Genomic DNA, 10250 nt, shown 5'->3' on the forward strand with positions numbered 1-10250 from the left:
AACATCAGAAAGCTGTTATATATTTTCAAAGAGCTTTATCTCTGGACCCTCAGTACTTATCAGCATGGATTCTCATGGGACATGAATTCATTGAACTACAGAACTCTAATGCTGCTATACAATGTTATAGACAAGCAATAGGTGAGATTTTCAAATTTTGAATTTTTAAAAATATGTATTGTTATAACAACAATAGAAACACAGCCATAATATTTGACCAAAACTTCAAATAAACCAAGTGGTGAATTTACAAATAAAAAGCATAACCTCAACCATAAATATCCACCCTTATTTCAAAAGTTTATTTACCTACCAGTAATAAAATGTCTATTTATTACAGATGTAAACAGAAATGACTACAGAGCATGGAATGGACTTGGCCAAGCATATGAAATATTGGGTTTGAATGGTTACTGTATTTATTATTATTCAAGAGCAGCACAACTTAAGCCTGATGATTCCAGAATGTTGGTATCACTAGGAGAGGCTTATGAGAAGATGGACAAAATACCAAATGCTTTGAAATGTTATTATAAGGCACATAGCACTGGTGACATTGAAGGAATGGCACTGTTTAAATTGGCTAAGTAAGTTTTGCTTTAGATGTTTTCTATTTGACCCATTCCTTGCTCCATTTAAGGAACATAATGCCAATTCTAATTGTTTGAAAAATCCAGAATGTACTAAAATGAGAAATAATTGTATATAGCTGTAGCTGAGAGCTATTGAACGCTTTTGTTATGATTGTAAATTGAAGACAGCTTTATTGATTTCAATTATAAATTTATTTCAGGCTATATGAAAAGTCTAATATGCCGAACAGCGCAGCGGCTGCGTACACGGCAGCGTGTCAAGACACTGCCAACGCAGGCAGCAAGGAGTTGCCGGCCGCACAGAGATACTTAGCGCAGTACTATTTGCGATTCTCACTGTTGGACCACGCCTCGCATTATGCGTACAAATGCTTGGAACATGAAAGTGTAAGAAAATATTCATTCATTACAATTTCGAAAGAGAGCATTTACGTCTAGTCTCCCTATTTTTATTGCCATATTAAATTTGTTTAAAAGTAAGTTATGTAAAGACATTAAGATGTAAGATACTGAGTATTTTACAAACAAATTCTATATAAATATTTAATTTTGGTCACATTATCCATTTAATGCAATTTATAAGTTTTTATTGGTTAGTTAGAAATTCGAGACTTTTAAGAGATTTTGCTTGATGTATTGTAAAAATTAATTTGTAACTGATATTCCTATCTGTCCTTTTTTGTTATATTTTTACTAAAATTTTTTAACTTTCAGACCAAAGAAGCTGGTAAAAACATTTTGAAAACAATATCAGAAAAAAGATTAGCAGCATCATCATCAGAACCAGCAAATCTACCAGAAGATCTGCCTGAAGCTATAAAACTAGCCTCCACTTCGATAACTCAAGATTCAAAGATTATGCCCAGCCCTAACATCACACCTGATAACTTTTCGACACCCACATTTAATAGAAAAAGTAATAAATACAAAATGTGACCAATCAATTCCAACAATTGTAGGTTAAATTGACTTATGGATACTCAAATTTCACTGAACATTTATAATGTTGATTAAACAGTAGCTGTCATAATGCCTTTTATTATATTTCTCTTATAAACCCAAAAAGTGATAGATCCTGATCATTATATAAGGATAGGGTTAAAAGAAAAGTTATTTATAATATTCTTATTGATTTATTTTTACATCTTCTATACAAATTAACAGATCTCAGTGCTCAAAGAGTAAAAATAATTACAACTAAATAAATACATAGTCAAGTGCATGAATAAAACTTCGAAAATTGATCAATGCTGCAGAAAAATTAATTACTGGTTACAATCACAGATAGAAATAGAATTTGAGAGGTGAGTTCATTGAATCATTAAAAAAGTATACAAAATATGCTAAAAATAATCTTTAATATTTTTAGTTGGAAGCTATAATACATAGCTGAACTAAATAACAATTCAAAAACAGGAAAACATTAATAATATTAATTTCAATATTCATTATATATTTATCGTTAGCCTCTCAACTTCCTCTTTTTATATATAATTTTCTTAAATAATTATATAATCTAAATTGTGCTAATTTCGAAATCTCTGTCATGTCAAAATTTGTACATTAAATCACTTGCAAAGCCTTTCGCACATCGCCTTTTTCATTGCAACAATTTTGTGACTTGAGTATTTGTTCTATTAAAAAAAAATATATAAAAAAAATATTGAGTTGTATTAATTTCATTTTCCCTTTAGTATTATTTTATCATAAATCTTCATACTGTTTTATAGAAGAACTTATCGCGATACACAAATCGGAGGCTTTACGCCAACATGGGCAGCAAATGGTACAATGACATCACACATTACACATTAGGGCCGCTGACTCATCTAATTGTTTAGCTGTATATACCATGTTCATACCTTCTATATATTTTATAAAGGTGATTATAATATAACTGTTTATTAATTGTCATGCCAATAAAATAATGACTAAGCCCGACTCAATTTTCTCTATATACTAAGTAAAACTACAATTAATAAAGCTCAGACCAACATCTCAATTGATACCTTAACAGTCCATACTATTTAATAATATTTTAATATACACATGTTCCAAATACTTTAGCATTTTCTATTTACTATTATAACAGCCCATACAAGAATATATATGTATATGATTTGAAGTTTAAGGCAGATTGAGGCACTTTAAGTTACAACCATTAAAATAAGCACTATGGCAAAATGTATATACTTAAAAATAAATAATGGTTATATAACAGAATAAGACAACATTACATTTGTAGCTTTTTTTGTGCTTTAGTTACGTAAATTTGTTTGTTCTTGAACCCAGATCTTGCTCTCAGACCATCAAAGGAATGGATTCTTGGAGTTCACAAAGCTTCCATTATTGGACGGCTGAAATAAGAAGTACATCAAATATTGTTCTGTTTTATTTAGATTTTTGAAATCTCTAGGGTAAAACTCCATTTTATATATGAAAATTATTATTTAAAGTTAGCATTTTCGTGTGTCCATCTAGTTAACATTATATCTTTTAACAAATCAGTGGTATATTGAAAATCGATTATTACATTGAAGTGATAATAAGGTTATTACACTGTGATGATGATTAATATAAACAAAATTCACAAGTATGAAATCATTATTAGGGAGTAAAATTGTCACAAAATTTATTGATAAGTTCTACGAACTGTGATAGGAAGTAAATATTGCAATAACAAGTGTATAGCTCTAGCACTTCCTCTCTATTATCAAGTTGACACATTTTATACATGTATAATTTGAACCTTAATGATGCATTAGAGTATTTTTAAATAATTTATTTAATTTTAATACAAACCATAAATGGATTAACAGGAACTGGTGCAGGTGGAGCACTCCAACCTCCATTGAAAAAAGGATTTTTATTCGCAAAAACTTCACTATTTGTGCTTTGGAAAGGGTTCTTGCTTATAACATTATCCTCTGTAAGAATAAATATCAACATTCAATTTAAATATTTATAATAAGAAAAAATATTGAAAACTGGCTACTATACAAAAAACATGAATCAGAACTGTGGGTAAAAAAATATACTAACCCATATTCTTCATATTTTGCTGTCTAAAAACTAGATCAAGGTCAGCTAGGGCAGCGTAGCGATCATCTGTTAATCAAGTATAATAATGTTAACTCTTTTTATTAAATAAACTTTTTATAATGTATGATTTCCATATTAATAGATTATAAACTACTAAAATAATTTGTTATATTGTAAGCAGTATACAGGGTATCTATCCTGTATCTTTGAACAAATTTACAAATATTTTCTTTATAAAATAAAAAACAGAAACAAGTGTGAAATAGTTTTTAAGGATTCTTGAATAAACGCTTTTGACGTTTTGAATCATAAATTTATGTTTTTTAGAAAAAATGCATGCCTGAATAATTTTTACCTACAAAGCAATGTAATAAAATAATACATTAATAAAAACTTACTTGCAGCATTGTTATTTGTAGAATTAAAAGCATTAAAAGATGATGTAGCAGTTGATGTAGGTTGACTAGCAAAATTGTTGTTTATATTGCTGTTGAAGTTATTATTATTTTGTGCACTGTTGTATATATTTGCAGTGGAAAAATCGACAGGAAAACTGAAAATAATAATGGGCATTGTATATAAAAAATTAAGAAATGATTGCATTGTAATCCATTAAGATAATTATTAATTTTTATTTATATGAATCTAATCTGTACAATATTTCAGACACTAGATTGTTTAATATACATATGTATTTTTTTGTGTGAATCTACAAGTGAGACAACTAACACAAACACATTGTAAAACTTACTCAGGTACAGGTGGTTGAACAGGTGCAGCTGGCGGTGCCGCAATATTATTATTAAATAGCGGTGGCGCGAGATTATTTACAGGTCTAGCTATTTTATGATTTATATCTTGCCCTGATGACATAACAGGCAAAACTTTCGCCGCACTAGGCACGCTGTTAAACGCCGAACTTTTAGAAATTTGCGGGGATATTGCGATTAGAGGTGCCGTAACGGTTGTGCTGGCCGATTTCTGTTTATTTTTAGTTTTCTGTGACGAAGATCCGTTTGTAATCGGCGCATTGTTTGGCGGCGATTCTAGATAATATTGCTTTTTTTCGTATTTATCTGACATGAAATCTCTAACGCGTTGTTCGTCAGTGTAGTTTACACTTTCACCCTCGTATAGGCCTAGCCATACGCGCCTACAGTAATCATTTCCTCTTACTCTTATAAATTCTATCTCCTCTGGTGTAAATGTGGCCATGGATATTGACTTCACCCGATGCGGTGGAGTAAGACCACGCCTGAAAAATAACATCCATACAGTTTTTGTTTGTTGATCTAATTTACTTACATTACGTAGAAGCTATACTTACAACATTCCCGAACATTTTGAACAAACAAATGAACCTATTGTCGTGTTTACATAGGTAGGACCTCTCTGATTACAGTCTAAGCAATATTTGTTTCCACTCTGTGATATAAGTTCACGTAGAATTTCTAAATTTTTGTCGTCTTGTTTCCGACGGCTCGCAGCCATTTTCAATTATTTTTGTTCGTAAATCTCGAGTGAATTGTGAACGGTGAGCGGTCAAGTGTCAAATGCGACTTTTGAAGTTTTGAGGATGGCAGTGTTGCAGTTTGAAAAATAAAGAAAAATAATTTTTCTAAATATGTTTTTTTGCATTAATCTTGAAATACAGTGGTATGTCAGTCAATCTTAAGATTTCAGCTTGATGAGAGAAAAAAACTTAGAATCTGAATCTCATTACTTTATAACTAGTGAACCGTTCAATGTTTTTAAATCTTTTAACTTGTACCTGTGCCAGTAATAATTAAGAGATTAAATAAGTAGGTATCACTATAGTATAACATTGTATAAAATTTGATATTACACGCGAAATACACGTGCGAATAACAACAAACAAATAGTTACGTTATAACGTCCTGAACCACAACCCGCTCACTCAAATTCCCATAAATACACAAACCTGAAGGCCACAAAAATAGGACTGCACTTGCAAATGTTTTTTCCATAATAGTGCGCAAACATTTGTATATAATACACATGTTTACGTGCTAGTAGCCCGGGACAGAACTGTATTTCGGCCACTTCTAAAGGGAAAAAGAAAGTGCCAGGGTTTTACTTTCCAGTACTATGTTCGAAGTCCTACTATCCTATTTCCTAATTCCTACTAATATTATAAATGCGAAAGTTTGTGAGACATACACACATATGTTTGTTACTCTTTCACGCAAAAACTACAGAACCGATTATAGTGAAATTTTGTACGTAGATAGCTAGACAACTGGAATAACACATAGACAACTTTTTATTCCGATATCCCCACGGGATATAGCCTTACGCGGGTAAAACCGGGGGGCGCAGCTATTGAAAACAAAAATAGTTTGACCTTTCTCGACTCACGAACTATCTTTGTGCCTATATATGTACTAAATTTCTTTTGAATTCGTTGAGTGGTTTAGCCGCGAAAAGCAAGGTATACCACAGAGTTCCTCAACGTATGAAATCGTTTAGTAGTGTTAAATTCAAAAACTGTATTAAAAATGTATTAGTTCAGAGAGCCTACTATAGCATTAATTAATGAATATATGGAAATTTACAATCCATGGAATGTTGTCGCTAAAGAACCACAGGACATTTATTTGGCAATATAAAATAAATATGTAAATGTAAAATTGATTTTATTTTAAAGAGCATCTACGCTTTCTTGCCGGCTCTTCTCTGTGGAAACTGCTTTCCGAACCGGTGGTAAATGTATAAACTGTATAGAATGACGATTCGAAATTGCTTCTATAAGAAATCTTATTGAATAAATAAATGTTTGAGTTTGAGTTTGAAAAAAAAAGAGACAGGCAGTTTAGTTTTAATAATTATAGGGATTTCAAGTGAAAATTAGTCACATCATATATTATGTAAGGGTCTTCATTTAGTATGTTTGCAGGGGGTTTATTTCTGAATCGTAACCTTCGGAAGTACTGATCCGATCATGGAAATTCTATGATTAACAGAAATTTAGCAACTGTTCTGTATGCCTATTCTTCTACCGAATCATTCCGGGATAGGTGCCTAGTCAAATACAAATTTCAACCCTTTCGATGTGCAGCTAATGTGGTTAATAGATATCTTTCTTACTAATGCAAAGTTAAACCTACAAATTTTGCCTTACAACCTTAGTTTATTTTTATGTAATGTGCATAATGTTTATCTTTTATTTATTTTAATTATTCAATCATTTCGGCTCAAATAAAAATAGTCGACAAATTTTATACATATTTCCCTTTTTTTTACCTTTCTCCCGCCTGGTAGAGATTACTGTAATCGTTTCTATCTCTTTTCGTTTGCCATGTACAATAAAGAGTTTAAATAAATAACAAACAAATTACAAAAATATTTATTGCAAATTCTTGGAAATATCGCTGCCTTTTTGTTTCTTATTTGCGATTCTTGATCCAAATTGTAAAGCGCGTTTCGGTAGAGTCGCTACTTGTGTTAATCCGAGATGCGCTGCTAAAAGTCGTAACAACAATTTATCTCCAATACCCATTCCTAAATGTTCACTGGGAAAGCATCTGAAAAGAAATAGTTTTTTTGTTATAATCAATTTTGTCTAACCTTGTTTTAATCTACATCAGTGCATAGGCCTACTCATGCCAACTAAGTGAGATCCAGAATATAAATAACTGTCAGGAATTAAATAATATAAGTAGGTAGTTGATTTATATGTGGGTAATCCTTCTCTCGGTTAGCCCTACCATAATAACAATAACTAAATATATCTAGTCTAAACACCCACAAAGACTATGCAAATAAACTAAGGCATTACTATAACTATCATTTTTTTAAATATATTTGCCTGCTAGACCTTTGTTCAAAATTTCTCATTTTTATATTAACTAAGCATAGCAAATATCATACTGACCTCAGCCATGGCTTTAATTGTAAAATATAGCTTGAAAAATCTTCATCTAAATATGGCAGCCTTGGTATTCTACCATGATCACACATAACTCTATTATCTCTGGCCAGATTACGATATGAAATTCTGCTCCATTCTAAGTACAGTTCGTTCACTAATCCTGTCCATCCCTGACGTTTGAACACATTTCTATGTCTGGTGTAGCCTCCAAATAGCTCATCAGCTCCTGATCCGATTAGCAGAACCTACATATTATTAAATAAGATCAATTGATGTGAGATCACTGTCAGTTTGCAGTTTATTTGAAAACAATTATTTAATAAATTACCCGACATGGAGAGGTATCCTCATTATTCTGCCCCCAAGCAGAGTACCAGAGAGCTGAACCTAGGCTTTCATCTAATATTGTCTTCCTTGGAAATACAAGATCTGCTATAGTAGTACTCTGACATTTTTCTAATTCTTCCTTTGGTATATTAACCTCCCGAAAAACCCAGTTCCTATTAATTTTCATAATATATTTCAGTTGTAATATACAGTACATTATAAAAATTTATATACAAATTTAATGCAAATTAAATTTAATTAGTCTTGCAAAGTTTCGTTCTTACCTTGACTTACAATTTTTTTTAAGCTCTTCATATGATATCTTACCCGTAATACGGTCTGGTACATCATATGTTGTACAATTTTCTGTCTTAAAAGCAACATTGATTAAGTCGATTGGTTGATCTTTGGGTACATATTTGTCTGTTAGATATGCTAAAATAGTGCAATCTAAGCCTCCAGAAAATAAAACTCCCACTGTACAGTGTGAACATTTTATATCTTCATTTAAACAATTTTTACACTTGTTAGGGTGCTTTTCTAGACGCACTTTAACACTTTGTTCTAGTAATTGTAATGATTTTTGTATTGTTTGCAATATTGTTGGTTGTTTTAAAAGTTGATTTATTATTTCTTCTTTGGAAGAGTATTTCTTTGAAACTTCATCAATAAAAATCAAAATGTCATCCTGTAAATAGTTTCAAAAAATATTATTAGAATTGACAGGCCAAGCAACCCAATCAGTTAGAAAACTTGTTTCAGAATAATACTTACTTCAATATTTAAACCTGCTTCAACATCACAGTTAAAAGTAAATTCATTATCTGGTAAATTCTGTAGTAATTCAATATTTTGGATCCAATCATGGAAATCACATAGATTTTTTAGCTGAGAATCCCAAACAAATCTAGTTATTACTTTACTTAGTATTTCTAATTTATATATATTACAGGCTGGTATTTCTATGCATGGATATTTTCTTCCTAGGTGTATAAATAAAATTTGAATAATGCCATTTAATTTAAAAAATAATTGTAAAATCATTCATGTATCAGTAACATACCCAAAACACTGCTTATTACAATTGAGTGGTCTGATTTATGCACTAATAAACTTCCTCTTCCAATCCTATCTCTTGTAAAATATAGGACTTTAGAAAATTTATCATAATATATAATGCAAAATGGCCCTTTTAATGATTTGATCACCTGTATTATTTTTTCCTGGGAGGAGTCACACTAAAACACAGAATTCATGTATGTCTATGTGTGCATGAGAACCAAGAACACTCCATGAAATAAGTCTAATTTTTATATGAAATGTATAAACTATAATGATACTGTTTCTTTACAAATCTATATTTATTATTCCTTACATCACTGAATTTTTCCATAATGATCTGAGTATCACTGTATTTTGTATCCCATGTTTCATCGTAAATATCACCATTAAAAAGAAGCACACCTTTTTCATTTTCTACTGGTTGTGGAGTTATTGTGGGTCCTTGGGTCCATAATACTGCACCACAAAAAGATATGACGATGTGTTCATTTATTTTAAACGAACAGGAGTGGACACAATTTGGCCCTCTATTTTTAATTCGTTGTAATTGTACCTCATCCTGTAAGAAAATTTGTTTTAATCAATGGCTGTGATGTTTCCGAGGTATAAAAATAACTCGTATAGAATGACTAAAATATTCAAACCTCAAAAATGCTATAAATTGGTTTATACAAAATTTCACAAATAATTCCACACATGTTTGTGAAAAGTGTATAGTACTGAGGATGTTTTATTTTTCTACATATTACTTTATTAATGAATTTCATTAAGTCTTATGTGTATATGCATGTATTATTATGGAATAAATGGGTATTTTATTTACTAAATACAGTTATAAATTTATAAATTGCTGTTTAAATAGAGCCATCAAAGTTCCTAACCACAGAAGTTAAGAACTAGTTGATCATATCAGTAGTACTCTTTGGACTAGATCATAGATAAATATACTCACAGAATAATGCAGTAATATCATGAGCAGGACTCAGTCAGTCCTGTAAATTTTTCCTATAAAAATAAATACCAATATTTTCAAATTCAACACTTATTTAATTATTATTATTTTCATCTCCGATAATTTGATAAACATTTTATGCAAAATCAAATACCACAAATTAGTTATTGCTATCTGTGCCTTTAGCGTTATGGTCAAGTGTCAATAGTCATCAGAAATAACTAGTTCTTAAGACAATCTGTGTTCATCAGATGAATGTCATTGGCATTTACTTGACGTTGCGGCCTTATTTTTACAAATAACAAATAGTCTACTATATAAAAATAAGTCGGGTTTTCCTTCCTGACGCTATAACTCCAGAACGCACGAACCGATTTCCACG

At 30.8% G+C, this 10250-nt stretch overlaps 4 protein-coding genes across 4 annotated transcripts in view; 1 reads left to right on the top strand and 3 right to left on the bottom strand.

Moving 5' to 3' along the window:
- LOC119831055 (cell division cycle protein 23 homolog) overlaps positions 1 to 1774 on the top strand; it is a 4791-nt gene extending 3017 nt beyond the window's left edge. Inside the window, exons 6-9 of the mRNA XM_038354321.1 lie at positions 1 to 141; positions 341 to 587; positions 794 to 980; positions 1308 to 1774. The exon at positions 1 to 141 is cut by the window's left edge and continues 4 nt beyond it. Coding sequence (XP_038210249.1) covers positions 1 to 141; positions 341 to 587; positions 794 to 980; positions 1308 to 1529 — 797 coding nt within the window. The 3' untranslated portion in view covers positions 1530 to 1774. The remainder of the gene's footprint in view (positions 142 to 340; positions 588 to 793; positions 981 to 1307) is intronic.
- On the bottom strand, positions 1714 to 5186 carry LOC119839985 (arf-GAP domain and FG repeat-containing protein 1). Its single transcript, XM_038366467.1, has 6 exons — positions 4963 to 5186; positions 4387 to 4890; positions 4034 to 4188; positions 3636 to 3701; positions 3396 to 3520; positions 1714 to 2950 (listed from the first exon to the last, which is right to left on the bottom strand). Exons 1-6 carry the CDS (start codon positions 5124 to 5126, stop codon positions 2903 to 2905), a joined length of 1062 nt encoding a protein of 353 aa, XP_038222395.1. The 5' UTR covers positions 5127 to 5186; the 3' UTR covers positions 1714 to 2902.
- Positions 5187 to 7002: 1816 nt separating this feature from the next.
- Positions 7003 to 9828, bottom strand: LOC119831628 (asparagine synthetase domain-containing protein CG17486). Its single transcript, XM_038355063.1, has 8 exons — positions 9561 to 9828; positions 9230 to 9475; positions 8918 to 9092; positions 8629 to 8837; positions 8139 to 8542; positions 7856 to 8027; positions 7531 to 7772; positions 7003 to 7180 (listed from the first exon to the last, which is right to left on the bottom strand). Exons 1-8 carry the CDS (start codon positions 9681 to 9683, stop codon positions 7003 to 7005), a joined length of 1749 nt encoding a protein of 582 aa, XP_038210991.1. The 5' UTR covers positions 9684 to 9828.
- A 74-nt stretch (positions 9829 to 9902) lies between these two features.
- Positions 9903 to 10250, bottom strand: part of LOC119831139 (regulator of nonsense transcripts 2-like) — a 3540-nt gene continuing 3192 nt past the window's right edge. Inside the window, exon 5 of the mRNA XM_038354440.1 lies at positions 9903 to 9921. Within this exon, the coding sequence (XP_038210368.1) occupies positions 9903 to 9921 (19 nt within the window). The remainder of the gene's footprint in view (positions 9922 to 10250) is intronic.

This window comes from Zerene cesonia, chromosome 1, assembly GCF_012273895.1.
Source record: "Zerene cesonia ecotype Mississippi chromosome 1, Zerene_cesonia_1.1, whole genome shotgun sequence".
Taxonomy (NCBI): Eukaryota; Metazoa; Arthropoda; class Insecta; order Lepidoptera; family Pieridae; genus Zerene; species Zerene cesonia.

Bases quoted from the DNA above. Each gene is read 5' to 3' on its own strand.
- LOC119831628 (XM_038355063.1), bottom strand. From the start codon at position 9,683: ATGAAATTCATTAATAAAGTAATATGTAGAAAAATAAAACATCCTCAG. The intron at 9,476-9,560 runs GTTTGAATATTT...ATTTTCTTACAG, and splicing joins CAATTTATAGCATTTTTGAG to GATGAGGTACAATTACAACG. The intron at 9,093-9,229 runs GTAAGGAATAAT...TCTGTGTTTTAG, and splicing joins TTATGGAAAAATTCAGTGAT to TGTGACTCCTCCCAGGAAAA.
- LOC119839985 (XM_038366467.1), bottom strand. From the start codon at position 5,126: ATGGCTGCGAGCCGTCGGAAACAAGACGACAAAAATTTAGAAATTCTA. The intron at 3,702-4,033 runs GTAAGTTTTTAT...CTTGATTAACAG, and splicing joins TACAAATAACAATGCTGCAA to ATGATCGCTACGCTGCCCTA. The intron at 3,521-3,635 runs GTTAGTATATTT...TTATTCTTACAG, and splicing joins GCAAAATATGAAGAATATGG to AGGATAATGTTATAAGCAAG.